Source organism: Epinephelus moara, chromosome 13 (genome assembly GCF_006386435.1).
Source record: "Epinephelus moara isolate mb chromosome 13, YSFRI_EMoa_1.0, whole genome shotgun sequence".
NCBI lineage: Eukaryota > Metazoa > Chordata > Actinopteri > Perciformes > Serranidae > Epinephelus > Epinephelus moara.
In genome coordinates this window covers 17,442,477-17,463,863 of record NC_065518.1, presented here as the reverse complement: position 1 = coordinate 17,463,863, position 21,387 = coordinate 17,442,477, and the positions used below count along the sequence as shown (strand labels likewise).

At 41.4% G+C, this 21,387-nt stretch overlaps 2 protein-coding genes across 4 annotated transcripts in view; one reads left to right on the top strand and one right to left on the bottom strand.

Moving 5' to 3' along the window:
* The window catches only part of tdrd1 (tudor domain containing 1), an 18,580-nt gene extending 7,232 nt beyond the window's left edge, over window positions 1-11,348 (bottom strand). Inside the window, exons 1-17 of the mRNA XM_050060205.1 lie at window positions 11,184-11,348; window positions 9,495-9,532; window positions 9,337-9,397; window positions 8,168-8,282; window positions 7,986-8,052; window positions 7,766-7,849; window positions 7,489-7,668; window positions 7,255-7,398; window positions 6,937-7,102; window positions 6,713-6,796; window positions 4,614-4,790; window positions 4,422-4,529; window positions 3,916-4,086; window positions 2,323-2,598; window positions 1,904-2,035; window positions 1,560-1,667; window positions 1,136-1,300 (exon numbers count right to left, since the gene is read on the bottom strand). Coding sequence (XP_049916162.1) covers window positions 1,136-1,300; window positions 1,560-1,667; window positions 1,904-2,035; window positions 2,323-2,598; window positions 3,916-4,086; window positions 4,422-4,529; window positions 4,614-4,790; window positions 6,713-6,796; window positions 6,937-7,102; window positions 7,255-7,398; window positions 7,489-7,668; window positions 7,766-7,849; window positions 7,986-8,052; window positions 8,168-8,282; window positions 9,337-9,397; window positions 9,495-9,532; window positions 11,184-11,343 — 2,236 coding nt within the window. The 5' untranslated portion in view covers window positions 11,344-11,348. The remainder of the gene's footprint in view (window positions 1-1,135; window positions 1,301-1,559; window positions 1,668-1,903; window positions 2,036-2,322; window positions 2,599-3,915; window positions 4,087-4,421; window positions 4,530-4,613; window positions 4,791-6,712; window positions 6,797-6,936; window positions 7,103-7,254; window positions 7,399-7,488; window positions 7,669-7,765; window positions 7,850-7,985; window positions 8,053-8,167; window positions 8,283-9,336; window positions 9,398-9,494; window positions 9,533-11,183) is intronic.
* A 2,155-nt stretch (window positions 11,349-13,503) lies between these two features.
* The window catches only part of ccdc186 (coiled-coil domain-containing protein 186), a 38,465-nt gene continuing 30,581 nt past the window's right edge, over window positions 13,504-21,387 (top strand). For all 3 annotated transcript variants that reach the window (XR_007570921.1, XM_050059861.1, XM_050059860.1), the window contains exons 1-4: window positions 13,504-13,645; window positions 15,304-16,318; window positions 16,729-16,855; window positions 17,760-17,888. Coding sequence is in view for 2 of the 3 variants with exons in the window: in XM_050059861.1 (XP_049915818.1) it covers window positions 15,357-16,318; window positions 16,729-16,855; window positions 17,760-17,888 (1,218 nt within the window). In the remaining variant the exon portion in view is untranslated. The remainder of the gene's footprint in view (window positions 13,646-15,303; window positions 16,319-16,728; window positions 16,856-17,759; window positions 17,889-21,387) is intronic.

Here is a 21,387-nt window from a genome sequence, read left to right as displayed (position 1 = left end):
TGTGCTTTTTTGGTTCATAGTTTATGATTGACGTGCGATTTATTCACGTTTAGAGGGAATAAATTTCCGTTATAATGGAAACGTGGACACAGTTATCTATACAAAATACACAGACTAACTAACTAACTGATTGACTAACATAAACAACTAAAAATTGAAAAAAACATAGCTTGCACCGTTAGCTCCGGTAAGGGAAAGCATGAGGGAAAGCGGCTGACCGGAAGTCACGCACAAAAAAAACGGAAGTTGATCACTATTTACTTCCGTGTTTGAAAATAAGGTGGATATGTAATGGGAGACAAACCCGGGCAGAAAAGGAGGAAATGTGATGGTTAACAACGTCACACATCCGACACTTATCAAAGCTACATTAAGTCGACAGCTATTAAAAAAAAATCAATTTGCTGGTATGTTTCATTCTGTGGAAGGTTACTCAAACAATTTCATTATACAAAACAAAATTTCATGTCTTTTCCAAAACTTTCTATGATTTGACTAATTCCATAACTTTCCCAGGCTCCGGAAATCTGATTTTGAAATTCCATGACCATTCCAGGTTTTCCATGACGGTGGGAACCCTAAGAGTACTCTTGCAGCACAAGAGGAATCATGAGTAACGCAAGTGTATGGTGATTGGACAAGACTTAAGTGTACACTGGCTGGTCGAACACAGCCAATGCACCACTGGCAACCCACATATTTAAAAACCCATTAGCCGTGAAAACAACAGACAGCACCAAACACAACAGCAGCTTGTAACAAAACAATGCAAGAAAACAGGGGACAAATGGACTCGACAGTGAAGTCCAGGATTTTCTGAGCAAATATGCAACAGTGGAAATAGAACGCGATTTTTGAATCGTCAAAGCAAAAGTGACGTTGCTATACCAACCACTGGCTTCAGCATTGCTATTAGTGGTGTAAATGTAAACAGAAAAAACATCATGTAATTCTCGGGGCAGCTCCACAGTAAGTAGTATCTCTCCAGGAGCCCCCACAACTGTTTGGTCTGAAAACGCTTTTTGCATCTGAACAAGAAGGATTTTATTCCAAGAAATTGCTTAAATGTCATGTTTACTTGGAGAAAATACCTTCACACTTCTCTCTCTTATTCAGACTACCTTAACCACACTACCTTTGAGCCAGCAGCGAATTGCCTGGAAGGGTAGAGTCAGGAGTCGGGGTGTAATGGGTCGAAGGAGGTTCTTTTCCACTTTAATGCTATAACCATAGTCCACAAAGGTTACAGACACGTTCTCAGACAGCTCTTTTACCATGGCCCGATACCATGCTCCATCACCTGGGGAGCAAAACGACAAAGAAAGACAACAAGCAAAGAAAAAAGATCATTCTGAATGTCATCTGATCAAGGCTGTTAGCAAACAGTTCCATGCGTTAACAGATGATATGTCCAACTTACAAATGAGATTCACAATTGCAGTATTTCATAAAATTAACTCAATCCAGACAGCATCAATAATCACAACCAATACATAACTTGTTTTCACCCACATGCCAATGTACCAAGTCTTTCATGTTTTAACAGTGAATTTTCTTACCGAGCAACATGGCACAACAAGGCTCTCCTACTTTGGGCACAAAAGGTGAGGCCACTGCCTCACAATGCTTTTTCAGCTCAGCACCCAGCTCAATCAGCCGCCGATGGTCTGAGAAATACACAAATACAATACATGAAATAAACTGTTAAAGTGGCAAATGTCACATGAAAGCATCAAAATATAAGTCTCACGTGGATAACTTTAAATATTGTAACCTAGGTGTAATATGATGCACAGTGCAGTGTTTCCCAGAGTGTTTCAAGTTACTTACATCATTCTAGGAGTGCAAAGAATCAAGTTCTTCATATGATCTACAACCCTCTAGGCAAAAGAAACAACAGTACCTGCAGGGTTGTTGATGCGGCAGTAAAACTCTCCAGGGTTTTGTATGACACTGGCTAGCAGTGCCACTTTCTGGCCATCACAGGGAAGCTCAGTCTCAGACCACACCAGAGGCTCAGAGGCTGGGGCAGGCACTGAATAGCACATTCAAACAGACACAACAAAATGCTTAACATACAGGCCTCACTGTCTTCCCACTTGCACTATGTATTTTACAACCAAAAATAATGAAGCTATTAATAAAATTCTCAGGCAAATTATGTCCAAAATATGCTTACATCAATATTCAATATACTGTAAAATTTTGAAAAGGTCAGAGACAGTCTTAAAAAAACAGGACAATCATTGCTTTACTCTAATAATTATTTTCTTTGTTTTAGAGAGAACTTTCATATCTACATAACTGAGATTAATTTCCCACCATGTGGTTCCACAGCAGGAGTTGGTGTCTGGTCAGCCTGCTGGTCACTACTGGTGGGAGGAGGAGGAGGAAGAGGAGGAGCAGATGCAGCATAACCCGCAGAGCTCAACAGCTCGCCTACATTGGCCTGAGGATCACTGGCCTCATCAATCATGGCGACCAAAACCTTGCCCTCATGTGCTCCCTGGATCTCAACGCGCAGTATTCGGTTCGATACCCTTCGCTGCAGGGCCAGCAGGCACTCATCTGACCAGCTCTCCCCAACAGGCTGCACCCCTGGAAAAGAGCCCAGCAGCACATGCTTGAAAGGGCATGAGAGACAACTTCATAAAGACATAAATGTGTGTTTTCAAATTTGAGTAAAATTCACCTAACAAAACTCTTTGCAGTCTGCAAAACTGTAGCATATACTCACATATAATGTTTGCTGAAAAATGGGCATTATGTGCATTTTTTTGCACTCATAAAAAGGGACGTATAGGTCTGGACATTTGTAACTGAAGCTCTTTCTACAGAGACCCCACCATAGGGCCACAATGAAGACCCTTCATTACACTGCCTCTGCTTTTTTATACAGAGCCAAACAACGACAGAATAATGACACCCCAGTCACCCCAGCTAGCAGGAGTCCCAGAAGCAAAAGAGGCATGACGGGTGTGGCATGCAACAAAACAATGTTGGCCTCTGCTGTGACATATAACACGTCAGGCAGCGTTTTCAAAACAATAACAATGCCATAACATGGCAGTAACAATCATTTACTGTCCGTGTTATTCGGCAGCTGATCTCGTCCCCTGCTCGGAGGGTAAGGAGCTCCCGTACCTCATTGTTGCTTATTGCTAACTGCTAGCACCTACTTTTCAAATCTCTCACGGAGGGTCACACACTTCACACATCGTCAAAATGTCCCACCTGTGCCACCCATGATCCCATCCTGTCGGCTGTCCCGTTTATACAGGCCTTGTTTCAGCACTGTTGCTCGCTTTGATGCTACCTTAACATTCCGTGATTGTGCGTTTTATACACAATGGCAAGGTGGCATTATGGTGTGCAATTCCTGCCTTAAAGAGGCAGTGTAAAAGGGGCTACAGTCTCCCAGTTTGCACATTTTCAGTTGCTGTTCTTCCTCTTGGAGTTAGCTGCTAACTGCCTATAGCTGCTTTTAAGATCCCCCACCAGTGTGTTGCACACATAACATGTCCTCATCCATCCTGTCCTGCCAGCTGTCCCTTTGACACAGATGTGGATTTGGCGCTGTTACTATCTCTACTGCCTGCTTCAAGACGAGATGACTCTGTTCCACCTCTGCAGTCACACCTTTCATACAAATCGGCGGAATAACAGTGCAACATTTCTGCCGTGAACAGGTGGTGTACAAGGGGCGCAAGATTACAGCGACAGTTTCTAGGTGCTTAAATAGAAAAAGTTGCTTAATGTATATAGAGTGGAGGCAAGGCCACATCCATTATACCCAGAGTTTTTGGGTGGATTCTTCTGAAAACTGACTCAAAGCAGATCCATCAAACACAGTTTCCATCCATCATACACTTTGGCAAAGTTCTAACCATTTAAAATTCATGGTAGATACACTACCTGCTAGACTACAAGGCATGGCCTGCATGGGTAGGGCCAGTAGTGAAGTGCTGATAGGCCGCAGGTGGCCTAAATCCACCTCCTCAGAGTTGCCAAAATCAAGGTAGCCAACACAGACACGATCCTCTGATGAATAAGCCAGAACTTTAGCCCTGTACCACAGCTTGTCCTCTGAAAGAAACACACAGAGGTCACAGTTTAGGTTCATAAAGCAGGTCTACCATGGGAAACAACTAATTTGACATGAGAGCTGAATGTAGAAGTGTTTTAGAATCTGAGGACACACACACACACAGTTGGGGCACATTTCTAGCTTAGGCGATTTCAAATCATGAAAACACATTTATAAAGAAACACAGTATTCTTTGGCTGAAATGTCAACAGTTTAAAATTTATTTAGCTACAATACTGACACAGGTATACTATAGTAGATTACATAACCAAACTGTCACATACTGCAATGTGCTAAAGGGTGATTAAATTCCCAAAATGAACGTGTGCTGTACCTGAGAACTGGGCGCAGCAAACAGTGCCGGGGGCTGGCCTGAAGTTTTGCGGGGCTGGGCCCTGACAACAGTGTTCCCTCAGCTTCTGCTGCAGCTCCTGAATCAATCCTGTAAACCAAAAGCTCTCAGGGTAAAGATAAATATCAAAGTCCAGAGATTTCAGTTGTATATACTAGATCAAGTGCTACTTACCAGCATTCTCCACCTTCTGTATGATAATGTCATTGGGTGACTGGATGTGGGTGACAACAACAGAGAAGGAATCACCCACTGCCTGCGTCAGTGGCTCTGGTGGCTGAGCCCAGCTGTTGTCGTCCTTGCCATCAGAGAGTCGCCTGAAGTTTTCCAAGGATGCACTCACCATAGCATCTGAGGAACATCAAACTTTTATTATACACTACAGCTCTTCCACAGAGAGCCACTCTGCAATAAAATCACTCTAAACCAGGGGTGTCAAACATATAGTCCATGGGCCAAACCTGGCCTGCCAAAGGATCCATTGTGACCCACTAGATACCTAGACTAAAGGCACCAGGTTTCAGGAGCAAGTTAAAAAACATATGTTGCCTACTTCACGTAAAATTCTGCTTCAGAGGCTTTTCCACCATGGCCAGGATGGAGTTCTCTGATATAACAATGAATACTTACTGTGACCATCAGCCGCTTTAGTTCAAATGAATCTTTATCAGGAAATGTGTGAATAAATGCACATATAATGACAGTGACAATTCTTCGTGGCATAGATTCAACAAGGTGCTGGAAACATCCCTCAGAGATTTTGGTCCATACAGACATGACAGTATCACACAGTTGCTGCAGAATCGTCAGCTGCACATCCATGATGCGAATCTCCCGTTCAACCAGATCCTAAAGGTGCTCTATTGGATTGAGATCTGATGATTGAGATGATTTGCGCTTTGTGACATGGTGCGTTATCCTGCTGGAAGTAGCCATCAGAAGATGGGTACACTGTGGTCATAAAGGGATGGACACGGTCAGCAACAATACTCAGGTAGGCTGTGGTGTTTAAACCATGCTCAGGTGGTACTAAGGGGCCCAAAGTGTGCCAAGAAAATATCCGCCACACCATTACACCACCACCAGCAGCCTGAACCGTTGATACAAGGCAGGATGGATCCATGCTTTCATGTTGTTTAAGCCAAATTGTGACCCTACCATCTGAATGTGGCAGCAGAAATCCAGACTCATCAGACCAGGCAACATTTTCCAGTATTCTATTGTCCAGTTTTGGTGAGCCTTAGGGCTGTAACAATAACCGCATCACTGCAATACCCCGGTCACGTGATGCCTACCGCAGTGAAGAGGTCATCACCGCACAAAAAAAAAAAAAAAAATCTGATTCATCTGGAATCTGGTTCCCAAGCCAAATGTTAAAAGAATACTCCAACGATTTGGGATTTATGCCCTTTCGCTGTGACGTATCACTCTGTCACTGCTGTGAGAAAAAATACATACCGTCACAGCCCTAGTGAGCCTGTGTGAATTGTAGCCTCAGTTTCCTGTTGTTAGCTGACAGGAGTGGCACCTGGTGTGGTCTTCTGCTGCTGTAGCCCATCTGCTTCAAGGTTGGACGTGTTGTTGGTTCAGAGATGGTCTTCTGCAGACCTTGGTTGTAACCAGTGGTTATTTGAGTTACTGTTGCCTTTCTATCATCTTGAACCAGTCTGGCCATTCTCCTCTGACCTCTGGCATCAACAAGGCATTTTCACCCAGAGAACTGCTGCTCACTGGATATTTTCTCTTTTTGGGACCATCCTCTGTAAACCCTAGAGATGGTTGTGTGTGAAAATCCCAGTAGAGCAGCAGTTTCTGAAACACTCAGACCAGCCCGTCTGGCTCCAACAACCATGCCACGTTCAAAGTCACTTAAATCACCTTTCGTCCCCATTCTGATGCTCGGTTTGAACTTCAGCAGGTGGTCTTGACCAGTTGCTGCCACATGACTGACTGATTAGATATTTGCGTTAACGAGGAGTTGTACAGGCGTACCTAATAAAGTGACTGGTGAGTGTATAACTACTGTGGTGATACTCTGTTGTTGCCATGGTTTACAGTAAAGACCCACTGATCAGCAGGCTTGCTTCTATGCATCAACATTCATGAGGTGCTTTGGGATTATTTAAAGGAAAATGCATACTGGCGGGACATTTTCTGCTTTTGTCTGCTCGTACACTTTAGTATGAATCCTACGCACTGTTTTAGAAACGAGACCCCTGGTCTGCTGTCTGATGTCAGATGGGATGACTGAAGTACATATGAGGCTGACTTACTTATTTCTTGCAGAGTTGGAAGTTTGTTGACCATTTCCTCTACTGCATAACCACGCTCAATGAGGAGAGTGCTCAACTTCTTTCCTAAAAGTCACAGGAAGAGAGTTGTCTTTATGCGATTAAACTTCTGCTAATTATTTACCAATGTATACCTATCACAAATCGCACTTTACCCATCATATACACATCATATTGTCAGCCTTCCCAATTCTACAATAACCTACCCAGGGAGAGCAGGATGTCCACAACATGAATGCGACCGCTCTCTAGTGTTTCCAACAGCTTAACAGTCACAGTCTTGCCGAGCAACATCTGTTTCACGAAAATACAGCACTCGCCTGACCATCTGTCAGTTACTGGCACCACCCCGGTGACACGGCACTCCATTGCCTGGAAGTAATAGACGCAAGTGTTAGTGTCATCATGCCAGCTGTAAGACACTACAAACTGTCAGTGTGAATGTTACATAGTGTAAAACCTTGTGTTATCTTACCATACTTTTAAAAAAAAAAGTAATTTAAGATGTATAAACATGCGCTTACACATGGAGAAAATGGCTGGATATTAGCAGCCAGGAGCCTGATTCTGTACACAGGGACTTCCTCTTCATTGCCAAAGTCGATATAAAGGATACTAGCTGTCTTCTGGTCAGCAGCCAAAGTCTTGACCAGGCCTCGGTACCAGTTCTACACACAAAAACACATGAGACAGAATGAGTCAATGTGCTCAATAAAAACTTGTCTCTTACCAAACAGCTTGAAAAGGCCTCTGCTCACCAGATCACAGGAGAACTGAACAGCGCAGACCTCTCCAACATGGGGTACGTGTGCTGTCGCTGGTGAGCTGCTGTAAGTTTTCTGAAGCTCTGTGCTGATGCTTTGCAGAGCTTCCAGCAGTTCAGGACTCTGGGCAAGAAGGAAAAACCTGCCAGGGCTGTAGAACTCTACAACAGATGCCTAAAAGCCACACACAATCACAACAAAGAGACATTTAATATCTAATAACATTGGCTAGATCACTCTTTGTTTCTGAAATTGACTGGGGATGCTGTACCTGGATGTCTGTTCCCTTGATGACTTTAGTCACTTGCAAGTCCTTCATAAAGACCCTCTGTAGGCTGGATGCAGATGCATCACCCTGCTTTGATAAACAGAGGTTAAACATTGATAACAAAATACAGATTTTGAATCCTTTACATAGGGTTTTTAAAATCGTTAAAATGTTAAGCTCGACTATAAGTTGCATTAGAAGACCTACAAATTATTGCAAATACCTTAGACTCGGGCAGGCCAGGTCCGTCTCCTGCCATCAGCAAAGCCGCAGTTTCCTTCAGTTTCTCTCTAAGATTAAAAGAAATGAGTGCACGTTATTTTTTGGATATTAATGAATCAACTCTCAAAAAAATTACATCACAGCTGACAGTCAGTGATACTCAAGATGGATGACCCAGCTTACTTTGCAGGTTCTGGATCAACGCATATGCATATGTGCCTGTGTGCCTTCCAGTCTTCAGTCTGACACACCACAGAGCAGTAAGGTGTCTTCTTGCAGCGCTTGCACCGAAAATTTCCTGTCAAGTGAATACTTGTTAATTGCACCGATTAAAAATACAAAAATGTTCTGACAGGAACACTGATGTATACAAAACAAGTATGAGGAAATTGGTTGCACAGCATGCACCACAGTGTCAGAATTCAATAAACTAAACTAACAGGCAGCCTCCACTTTTGAAGAGCTGTCAGGCTACTGTGCTCGGACCCTGCAGAGTCAGCCTGTAAAAAACGTCCCTATAAGTTGTGAGTGCACACGGGTAAAACAAAAATCATCTGTTCATCAATAATTATCATCTGTTGTTTTGAAGTACTTTGGATTTAGGGGAGAGCAAAGAGAGCATGAGACTTGTGTCTGCCCCGCAAAGCCACACAACTAACTTGTCAGACCACATGAAAAAAACTACTATCTGCAGTATGATGAATGTACAAAGGCCAAGATAAATAATGTTACTAATGCTGCGTTACTGAAGCGGTGAGCGGTGGATGCGTATCCACCCAGCTCTGAAAGACAGACTGGAACAACCAAAGCAGTTGCACTTGATATTTCTTTAATAACAGGAACACAAACTTGAAAGTAAAACAGTCCTCTGGTGATTACACTGGGGAAAAAGTGTTAATACAATTTTATTTTGCTTCTAAGAGATGCACTGTGAGTAAGGCCGAGTCTTACTTTGATGCAAAGATCTGTTAATTTGCAGGAATGTAGAAGCAATGCTCTGTTGATGTAAATGTTAAAGTGCAGTAAAAATATTCTGTCTCTAAAATGAAGGAATAATCATGTCGGGCACAAGATGACAGACTATTGAAAAAACGAAGAGAAGAAGAAGTGGTGCGAGAAAACACGTCAGCCCTTGGCTTGTAAAAAATGTTTTAATATTAACAATATATCTTTTTTTTCCCAGTAGAAATTTGGGTTTTTAAATCTGGCTGGAGCCCATAACTGGGGCCGTGGTTCAGGTTGGGCTTGGACAGATTTTGTGCAGGTTCATGTAGGGTTCAGCCTGATTTTTTGGCGCTCTACTGTACATAGCCCTTTAGATCAAGTTGTGAAGTCAATGGTGAAAATATTACCTGGATTACCACAGTAGTTGCAGAAGTATACAGTCCGTGCTGGTGGGATGGATCCTGACATCTATGAAAACAAACAAACAAACAAACAAAAACACCTTTAGCTAAAATGGAAATTTTCAACAGAACACACCGATTGAGCCAATGACTTTGTTACATACTGGAGATTGATCCCTGCTGACTGGTGAATTTAAAGGGCCTGCAAAAAAGAAAGAACATAATGAACCTGGTGAAATATAAGCTCTGGGGTAATGTTATACAGTAGCTAATAATATTACCATGACCTAAGATTAACACTGTATCGCTATTTAGTTAATTTTTGTATTGTACAGCTGTCCAAATTGAAAAAACAAAGGGTATGTCAGGCAGGTGTGCCAGGTACAATAGTAGACACCAGTTGGATGATGTTTTTTTGTTTTTTGTAATCTTTATTCAGAACTTTTAACATACAGTGTGTGCAGAAACAGAACTTGAACAGAATAATGCACATACAAATGAGGCATTGAGAAAACAAAACTAAAAAAGATGACAAAAACAAAACAAATCAAACATAAATTTAAGTAGATATAAGGATGCAATTGACTTGTGACAAAAGGTTAGGCTAAATTTCAGATTTTGAAGATAGTGTATACATTTAGCATTTTGATAGCTGTTTTGTTTTGTGAGGAAGAAATTGTTTACGAGTATTGTTCCATTTTCTTCCTAAAATACAAAGAATTAAGTTTTTTTGTAAGTGGTAAAATTAGATTCATAAATAAAAAATGAATTAATATCTGTCACAGTAATCATAGCACCCAAATATAATATCTTTTCAGTAATTGTAAAATCTGACAGAATGTTGTCAACTATAAATTTAGTAATATCTTTCCACAGCACATGTGTAAAATTTAAAGACCAAATAAATCGGGGCATGTTTCAACATGTAATGCACAAAAAGCGCAATTTAAACTTATGTCACTCTCTAACTTTTTAGGGAAATGTTTCACTGGATAAAATCTTTAGATCAATTCAAATGACACTTCTTTTGCCTTATTTTAACTGTACAACACCTCACCTCCGTTTTAAACTCGGGATGAATAAAGTATATCTCTGTATCTAATCATTAATCTATCTTTTGTTTGAAGAAATTTTTGTGGTTAGGACCAAATGTTCTTCCAGTCAATATTACTAACAATAAAACACCAATTACTCCAGTCGTGGCTCAAAACTAAGATGACCAAGCTTTTGCAGTCAAAGCCTGAGCATCTGGGGCTTGCTTCAGTGACATCTTTTAAATCGCTTCTTAATACTTATCTGTTCAAAAAAGCTTTTCATTTCAGCATAGTGTATGTTTTCTATATGTCTCATTTGATACTATTCTATAGTTATTATCTTGTATTGTCATCTGTTATTGTATTATTTTATTTTTGTACTATTCTAATTATTTATGTCGGTTGCCAAATTTGCTTATCTGCTTCAGTGATGGTATATTATCTTTAGTTTACTTATATTGGTCTTTGTATTTCTTGGAATTGCCTCATTTTATTTGCTTGAATCCCACATTGTTTTAAATCTGGGATCAACCATGTAAAGCAATTTTTAACTCTGAAAAAGCACTTTATAAATACAGTTTATTTCTACTATTCTAATTATTATAATAAAATGTTGCTGCTGGAATAGAAACCAAGCTCTCCTGAAATAAAGCCCTGATTTTGGAGTTCATGATTCTATCAAAAGGAAAAAAAACCTTCACCTAACGGAGACTGAAATGGATTAAGGGTGACACTTTAAAAGGCAGAGTGTGGTTGATATTCCTCAGTAACACATACAAACCATAGAAAATTATTTCTATAATGATGCCATCAGTTTACCTTCTCCTATGTGGCCTAAAGCGAGGCGCACCGGTGCTGCATTATGCGCGGTGCCAGGTGTGGCAGGAAGCGACAGGGTTGCATGAACGACGGGGCTCGATGAAGGCTTCCTCAAGGGCAGGTTAGGTCGAACCAGGTTTGGAGAAAATGAGTGGAACATGGCGGCAACTGTCAACGTAATAAACATTGTGTAAAGTCACAAAGTCTATCAAAGTATAATATGAGCATAAAAAGTGTACAAAACGTTGTCAAACACGACACAAGAAACTCATTAGCTAACTTAACGTTAGCTTAACGACGGTTAAGCTAGCTAACTTTACATAACGTTACACGGTAATTAGCGAGTACAAATGGCGACGGTTTAACCAAATTTACACCAACAAACCTAAACAGTTTACACTACGAGACATAACTGAACATATCAACACATACAAATAAATATATATGTTCAGTAATTTATGGTTTTATGTCGCGCTGTCAACATCTTACCTGAATGCACGTGCAAGATGAAAGAGTGAATACAGCTGCGCATGCGCAGTAGCCTCAATTGCCAATAGGTCAAAAGCAAGCGGCAACCTTCAGGGCAAGTGAAGCCAATGCGGAAGTGCCAAAAACTGCAATACATTGACTGGCCATTGGGGGCTGGTTGCAAAACAGAGCAAATCCCCATAGACTCCCATGTTAAAATGCCCAACTTTACCTCTCAACTTTACAGCTAAATTAAACATGTTCACAGCCAGGTGAATTTTTTTTATAATGATCCTGTTTAAATGTTATTAAGGCTTAAAGTTCTGCATTTAAATGAAGGCGTGGCTGACAGGCTGTCAGGTAGGCCCTTTACAGTCTGTGGTCAAAGGAAAGGATGGATTATGGATTTCTACTCTAAATTCGCTCATACATATACAGCAAAACCTTTTTTTCATTAGGAAGTGTTTGTTATTTATAAGGTTCAAAAAGGTGGAAGCATGTCAAGTAATTTTCAAGCACTGAGGAGGAACTTGTGTTTTTATTTTGGCTTAGGGGAGGGGCATACAACTTAAAATGGCTGTTTTGTATCTATTTTACCACCATTGTTTTGGAAAAAAAAGCCAACATTACACCATTTATTATCTCCAGAAACTGTAAAAACGGAAATTATCATAGGATTTTCAAATTTCTGACGGTCCTTGGGCACATTATGTGGGACAAGGCTTTCTTTAAAAGAAAACACACATAACCAAATCTTAAAATAGTGATATTTAATCAAAATCACTTGATTCTACTTGTCTCATTTAAATTAAGACAAAAATAAACTAATCAGCATGCACATGAAGAGTGGAAACAATCAACCGACTTGGTCAACTTTTAATTTTCAAACATCAAAGCATACACTTTAAAATCTGACATGCATTTCCCCAAGTCACTCAGGGAGGTTCAAGAAAAAATGTTTGTAGCTTCAGGGAGGCTAAAAAAAGTAGGAAAAATGAAGTCACACCGTCCCTAAGGATACTTAATTATGTATTTGTTTTTCTGACGATTCCAATGGACAAAGAATCTCAATGCAGAAACCACCTGATACTAAAAATGACAAGAATAGTCTTAATAGAAATTTTTTCAACAAAATACATGAGATAATGTATCTTTCATGTAATTAAAAAAAAGAGATGCTTTAAAAGACATTGCATATGTATTATTTATTGTACTTGTCATCGTGACTCAAAATTTCCTCAATTTCTGAAGTATCTCCAGAAAACAATATATTGAAAACCTCTTGAAATGAATATCAGTAGGATTACAGGCTGATTGTATCATTAGAAAATCAAATAAGAATAGTATCTCTCTATTTAAATAGTTTTTCCCCTATTTCAGCTGAGACAATGAATTGATATTTTTAGGAAAAATGCAGAGTAAAAGCTATAAATCTTATAAATATCCTATAAATCTTTAAACACAACTTATGTACTTTAACAATATGATTAATGGCAGTGGTGTAGTGAAGGGTACACGGAGGTATATGGGGTACAGACTACCCACCTCTTTTTCTGGCCATTCACAGCTCACCCACCTATCAGCCAAAAAGCTATTGGAATATTTAGGAGAATATACTCGACCCACCCATCCACCCACCCAGTAGCACACCCACCTCATCAACAACTGCTACACCACTTATTAATAGACTGAAACGTGTCTTGTGCTTCCTCCTTGCCTCACAGTTATTATGATATTTAATTTTCTGGTGTTAAAATAGATAGGGTGGAGCTGTACCTGCCGTGTGTCTACGTCATACCGATGTCATTTCTCCCTGGGCTATCATTGGCTTATTCCGCGTCATCGTTTCGGTTTCTCCCGCAGTAGCCATATTTGTTGATGTGTCATATCAAAGTGACTTGTTGGGGCTATCAGCTGTTAACGCAGAAAGCTCAAAGTTAAGTCTCATCCCGGTTATCTCCGCGTTGAACTCCATCATGGCTTTCTCGCAATCGGTGGGTGACAGCATCGCCATCTTTACTAAGCTTTATCTGTCATGTATGTAGGGTGCTAGCGTTAGCTTAGCTAGGTGCAGTGTAAGCGGACTGTACTTGTAGCAGCCTGGCTGCAGCTAGCTAACGCCTCTCTTATCAAGGTTAGCTTAGCTAGCTAAAGTAAGCAGTTTCACCAATATGTCAGCTCGCAGCTATGCGTTTTAATCTGTGTGAACCACGTATTTTGTTTGCTGTGTTTTACGCTAGATAACGTGTTTTCTTAATGACTAGTCGGGGCTAACGTTAACTAAGCTGCTAACGTTAGCATGCTCCAGTCAGCATTGGCAGGGCTAACGTTAAATGGACCCAAGTGTTGATAAAACGGCAGTAAATACGAAAGGCACATCGGCCTGCTGTTTGCTAGCTACACAGCGTCCAACCCGATGCATTGACATTTGAATGGTATCTTTTCTGAAGGCTCGTTACTGGCATTGTGGTAACTAGTTTTGACAGTGTCGTGGCATGACACCTGTCGCAAGAGCATCAACGCCATTGTGTGTGTTTAATCTGATGTGCTTTCACTGCTTAACATGAGAAGCTTGATTGTGTTGCTGTGTGGCTATGATCCATTTATTATGATAGGATGATGGTAAACACAGTGCTTTTATTGTAAGTACAATTTCGTCTGTGTACTAGGGCAGACAGCTGTCATGAATACGGATAAGATGGTATTTAAAGAGGTATGACAAATGGTGCTGGGGGGATTTTGGGTCAGGAAACAAGGTGTCACATATCATATTATAATGGAAACAATACAGGGAGCTGTTTTTAAAAGTTTAGATCACTTCCAGCTATTCTCAGCCATCTCTCATGATGTGATTAAAGCACAGTAGATGCTGCCAAAGCCATTTCCCATCCAAGGGAATAATGTGCAACTGCTGAATATTTAATTTAAGAGGTTTAAGCCATGATTGAATGGTTCAGACTGAGACAGGGCCACTCTGTGTATTAACCTTTTAAATGGCTTTGGTGAGCACGGCATAGTGGCTGGTGAATTTTCTTGTGAACAAGAAAAGGTTGTATTTCTTTTGTTGTTGTATTTTATATTGCTTCATATCAGACACAGTTGAAAAAGCGGACAAAGGTCAAGCACTGCACAGTCCTTTGCATGAATGTCAGGTCCTCCCATTCTTGTTTTCCCATGACGTCTGAATGGATTGATGATACACTGTAAAGATAAAGGCTGTGAGGCTGTGTAGTAATATCAAATACCTATGTGAGTTGTATGACGCACACCCTCAAGTGTAACACTCTCCCAGGCATTGAAAGGACCACACCTCTTAGTATGTGTCTGCTGGGCATGTCTTTGAATTATGTTATTCATGTGGTAACTGATAATCTTGCACATCACCGGAGAACTAGCATGAGGAAATATGAAGCTTATACCTGGTGGTGGAGTTTTTCCTTGCTCAACACAAGGAAAGACGCTATCTAATTCCCAGAAAGGCACACCATTCAAAAAAGCCCAGAGCTGCTGTGCTGGTAACATTCAGAAATTTTCGACTTCACAGAAAAAGTGTTGTCCCACGATGTATGAAATGTAACAGTTTATTTTTATCTGTGCTCCCACTCAGTCTCCCTCTCTGCTCTGTGTCTGCTTCTCAATATGTCTCTGCCAGATCTGAGCCAGAGAGGGACCACAGAACAGCCTGGTCCTGCCTCACATACACACATGATGGAAGGATCGGAGGTTGAAGCTGTGTTGGAGGGATCGCACCCGGTGAATCAGCCTCACAACAGCAAATCTAATGAAGAAGAGGAGGAACAAATCTCTCTCAATAGTGGAGACGAGGCGGAAAAGTGCAGTCAGGCAAACAATGAAGCTGAGCTTGACGGTGAATTAATTACAACTGCGACAGATGTTCAGACAGACACAAACACAAAGTTGGAAGCTGAAACATGCAGTCAGGAGCTTGTAGAGGGGAGTGAGCTGTGTGTTGATGCTGGCTGGGATAGCAGTACAGTGTCCTTGGAAGGCGGGACACCTTCACTTTCAAATGAGGCTGGCGGAGCTTTTGTCGCCCCAGTCACCACTTTGGATGATGTGGTAGAAAGCTCTCCTTCTGTTCTTGAAGGGACAATAGAAATGTTACTGACTCTTGATGAAGTGAAGGACTCTCATGCCACCCCTCCAAACAGCAATGAGAAGCCATCTGTTTTGGTAACAAATTGTCCCACAGAGCCGTCGCCCGCTGATGATAGTGGTCAGGCTGAGAGCCCATCATCCTCTTCCGTTCAAAGCGCTTCCAGAAGCCCCACCGACTCAACAACCACCTCTGGGATCTGCAATGGCCCCTCTACCCCCAGTTCTGACACTGTCAGCTCCTCCCTCGCCTCCAGCCCACAAACCAGTGCCAACAACTCGGCCCCCTCGCACCCCTTGTCAAGTCCGTATGACACTGATTGCAGCCGAAAGCTCATCTCCCAGATCCAGCGCTCGCTGTCACAGGAGTCGCTGCTGGATGAGCTGGAGTCAGAGCTGCTGGCGTGTCAGCTGCCTGAGGGTGGAAGTGTAGGTGAGAGGAAAGGGAGCCCCCCTGTCAATGGACTCCCGACAGACCAGGAGGACTGCATGATGGTTTTTGAGAAGTGTGTGCAATACAAGTATGCACAGCAGGAGAAATCTATTCAGAGGTAAACTGCTGTTTCATCAGTTAAAATAGATGCACCGCAGTGTCATTTATAAATTGGATCAGTGTGTCCTCTTTATCTGTAGCTGATGATGCACTAGGGCACATTCATCACATCATTTAAAGCTGCTACTTGTACAGTACTCAGTGTTCATTGTAATCGGTCTGTCTAGCAAGAGATTAAACTACATTCTAGCTGCTATTGCTTTTCTTTTCTTTCACCTTAGTTGCATTAAATCTGTCTTGATCAAGCTGACACACGAGAATGATTTTATTTAATGCCCAAACTGGACTTACTTGCGCACATATTTTCGTATCCTGCTCTATATGCAGGCCAGTGCTCTAAATTCTTTAGCACATTGTGTGGACTTGACCTGAATTGTATGCTTATGTGTGATGCGTCTATGTATGCAGGCTGCTGGAGGAGAACAAGAGGCACCAGGAGCTGATCCTTGGTATCTGCTCAGAGAAGGACAACATGAGGGAAGAGCTGAAAAAGAGGGCAGAGACAGAAAGGCAGCACATGGCCACCATTAAAAAGGTTCGTTTTCTCTTTGGTTTAGTCAAATTCTTCTGGCAATTCTACTGGCACTGTTTTGGTGGAGCACAAACACAAGTGATGTCTGTATCTGTCCCTTGGTCTAAAATGTGTACGTGTATTCTAAAATACTGGGCTTTGTTCGTCCTGCATGTCTCTCCGAGCTATTTATAACACATTTTTGAAAACAATAGAAGTCTATTCACCACGTTTTCATTGACAAGGATGTGCACCTCTGCAGTGTTTTGTCTGACTTCCTGCCCGTGGCGTACATCGCCGTCAGCTAGTTGTGATCACAAAGCACCTGCTTTTTTACAATGTTTCATTTTTGCTGCATCATGTTTTGTGTTGGGGACTTTCACAGCTTAAAGGAGGAAAAAATTTAGCTTCGCAGCAGTCTGATGGCTTATCAGAGCATTCCTCTATCGGTGTGTTTTTAAATGTCTTGTGTCTTTTGTCTGTGTATTTTGTCCTTTGATTTCCAAGCTTACCGTCTACCTTGCACTCCAAAACACAAGTGCCTCTCTATTCTTTGGATTTAGTCTAGCATTTCTGTTGCCATAGAAGGAACAATAATTGATTCATGCTTTCTTGGTAACAGCGTTTGTTTAAGCATTGTGTAAGCAGAAAGGTGTAGAGAGGATTATTTATTACATGCACCATCACATGTAATTATTCTAGGCTCATGTTGACAGAGCCGTTTCAATTGTCCGTTACAGTAAAAGCCTGTGATTTCAAGGACTGGAAAAATGCCAAAAGCCATTCCTCCTACTGTGCTACAGAAATTTATTTTGCCTCCAGCGTTCTGTGTCAGGTGTCACCCCGTGAAGCAGGTCAGCCCAGTTGTGGCTCAGGCTTACACGTTGCCCAACAAGTTGCTTAGCTTGTATCCTCCCTGTTTTTGCAGTTGGAGGGCAGGGTGGAGGAGCTGCTGAAAGAAGTGAAGGAGTCGCGGGATAAACTGATTCACCAGGACCAGGCAGCTAAAGCCGCCCTCCAGCAGATCCAGAAGGAGATGTCCTACAGGCTGGAACAGGTATAACTGACACCCAGAATACTGTGAGAGTCTTTGACAAGCAGGTCACACAACTGGTCCGACCCTTATTTGCATGTCTGGCCTTGTTCCACTTTAGGCTGTCACAGTACTTTTTATTTCGCTAAGGCGACATTTGTCACTACTCACAGTGTTTTAAGACAGTTTTTTTAGCTATGTAGGATCCCTCACATGTAGAGCTGGGTGATGTGGCTTGAATTTAATATCACAATATTTGTTGACTATATTGTGATACTCAATATATATCTCAGTATTTTGAAACCTCCTCCAAAGTGCTGTAGACTCCTAAAATACATACTTATTAAATGAAATACATTTACAGTAAAGTAAAATGAAGTAGGTACTGTACATATAATAAAGTTAAATAAAGCATTGCTATGATTAAATAAATCAAAGGGGAGTCATGGGTGCTTTTATTTTGAAGCACCCAGCTCGTCTTGGTCCGGAAGTGTTGATGTTTTTGCTGTGAACTTGAAGCCTCAAGTCAACAGTTAGATATTAGCAGTTAGCAGAAAGTTAAACTGCTACTGTGCCGCCTTCAGAGGTGAGCGTTTATTCACTGTGAGCTGGAAACAAACTAACAACTCTCCAGTTCACACAATACTATTTGCAAGTTGCACAGGTGCTCCATGGTTGCAAAATGCGACTACAAATTAGCTCTCTGGAGCTCCGCAGGTACAAAAACGTACGCCTCACCTGCTTACACACTATTGCTCTACTTACTTATAGAGTCATCTGATTAAAAAACAGACATTATAGCTATGCACTTGCATTAATCCTGTCCCAACTCACAGAAGTTGAAGTAAAGGTGACAAAGATCCTTTGAGTTTAACAAGTTACAACAACAGAAATTACGACCAAGCAGTTTAGGGATGCTTGGGCACGTACATTTGATATAAGCTGGTATGGGATACTCACTGTGAGTGTTACTGATGTATTGACACAAGCTCAGACTACAGCTCCTGTGGTCAGAGATGTCTCACTGAGGTATTAGCAAACTCAGACAGTTAATGAAGACATTTCAAACCACAACGCAGCGCTCGGCACTCTTAATCATCCGCAAAGCAGACAGCGTCAATAAGTGTATGTGTTTATACTGTATGTAAACAAGAAAATGGATTTTAAATATTTAATCAAGAGAGTTCTGAGATGAGAATCAGTCACATTTTTGTGCGATGTGTCGTGTCACTACAGCTGCGTTTCCACCAAACACTTTCGGTATGGTACCCTTAGAACTGGTACGTAACCTGTACAGACATGTACCTAAACCCTATGTCTGTTTAACATTTCCATTGCAGACAGTACTTTTAAGTGCTGTTGGGGTTGATGGTAGAAAGTAATAGCTGCATCACAGCTCCCTCCAGAAAACGTTTGCAACTTGCTGATTGTCCACGGAATGGGGAAGCATGTCGATATTTTTAGAACAAAAGAGTGGAGTGTTTGGTGCTGCTTGATGGAAACAAAGACAGACTGCAGGCTGAGTATCTCCTTCTACAGTGTCTGTAGTGCGTCGAAAAAACTGAGTTCATGCCTATGCATCAGTATCACTGTCACTGAGTAACTTGAATCACCTTACATAAAGGCATGTTGTATTCATCTTTAGCTGAAATAGCAGTTTAAACACAGCTGGCCAAAAGTACACTGCTTTTGCCACACATGTATCTTTTGAAGATGTTTGCACAAAGCCAACAGCTGAACGGTCAAGGTCTTTGTGCACCAAACTCTATTATTGCAGAATTCATCATTTGTTAAGCGAATAGTGCAGGAGAGCTTTTTTTTTTTAACCAGTAGTTTCCACACCTGGCTGAAACCATGTAGGGCACTTTTCCTCTGACAGTTTTGTCACACTTGGCAATTTTTAATTTCACTGTTCAGTGAACAATAAGAGGTAGATTTTGCACCCAGTGGTCTCTTTTAAGCCCTTCCCTTCTATCAGTCCTCCCTTGTATTAAGAATGCGAGTCAGGCCTAATCAACTGTTTCCCCTGAGGTTTAAAACATTTTTCATGTTTTGTTTTTTTTTGTAGAAACTTTGTGCCACCTAACTGAGCATTTTTCTTGTTTTTTTAATTTGCAGTGCATATTGTGGTGCCTGATGCATAAAATGTGCTGTATGTGTTTTCATTAAGTTATATTGTGTAACACACAAATGCACACACACGACCACTCTTAAGCCCGGTTCTGACCAGAGATTTTCAACAAGATGTTTTAGAGAGTTGCAGGAAAAAGTTGCAGCGGTGTGAACTGGCCCGTCTCAGCTCGACTCACGCCAGCTGATGGTGTTGCCAGCGACTCAGCTTGTCAAGTAGCCAGTGGCTGGTTTTAGAAAGGCAGGTCACCTGTTTAAACAGCCAATCAGCTTGTAGAGAAGTCAGCTGTACAAAATGAGTTTGGGTGTGCATGTGTGTGTCAGTATCCACGGGCTGTAGCTCACCTGTTGCCCAGAAGTGCGGCGTTATCGTGAGCGGTTTCCCTTGTGAAATGCTGTCTCGATATGTAGTGTTTTCTCTTCTGATTAAAGGTGAAGACCAAACTGTTGGGAGAAAATGACAAAAGGGTGGAGATCTCTTGTCTCAAGTAATGAATTTGGCTTCAAAGTCTCCAGCCTTTTGTGTTTTTATTGCCTGAGTCCCGACTAACTTCTGACTTCAGGAAAGTGTTTTTATGTTTTTGATGTTATATCACTACTAGAAATGCAACCGTAAGAAGTAACCCCTCATTCATAATTTAAGATGCTAAAAATAATAACCAGCTACATCAAAAGCCTGAAAAGCCAGAAGTTTGAACAGGGCGGCTGTGGCTCAGAAGGTAGAGAGAGTCATCCACCAATCAGGAGATCGGTGGCTTGATCCCTGGCTCCAACAGTCTGCATGTCGGAGTATCCTTGAGCAAGATACTGAAACCCAAAATGGCTGTTCCATCAGTGTGTGAGTGTGTTAAAAAAGTACCAGGTCCATTTACCATTTACTAAGTATAGTCGTTGCTATGGAAACAGTACAGCATCTTGTTAAGTTCATGGGTGTAAACTGGCAGGCTTGAAGAACGTTGCAGACCACTTTGAACTCATCTCGTCTCGAATCTTTCGTCGGAACTGTGTTTTAAAAAATTTCTCCTTCCTTCTGTTGCTCTCCTGAAAGTCCATGTGTGCAGTGATAAAACTTTTAACTGACAAACTAAGAAATGGCACACAAGCATCTCATTGGCATGAGGAATGAGCACACAGGTGTGAGACGTGTAGTGTGTGCCACGGTGTTCTCCGGTGCCAGGATAATGAAAGGAAGGATTGAAAATGAAAATAACTGTTAGTTTCAGTCCTAGTAAGCAAAATATTGGATTAAGAAAGTCTGGGTGCATTACTTAAATTGTACTAAATAATGAAGTCATAATACATGATATTATACGGAGAAATAAGGCAGCAGAAAATTGGATTTGTAACACTGCCGCCAAGCAGAAGCATGTCAGCTTTATTTGTAAAAGGCTGA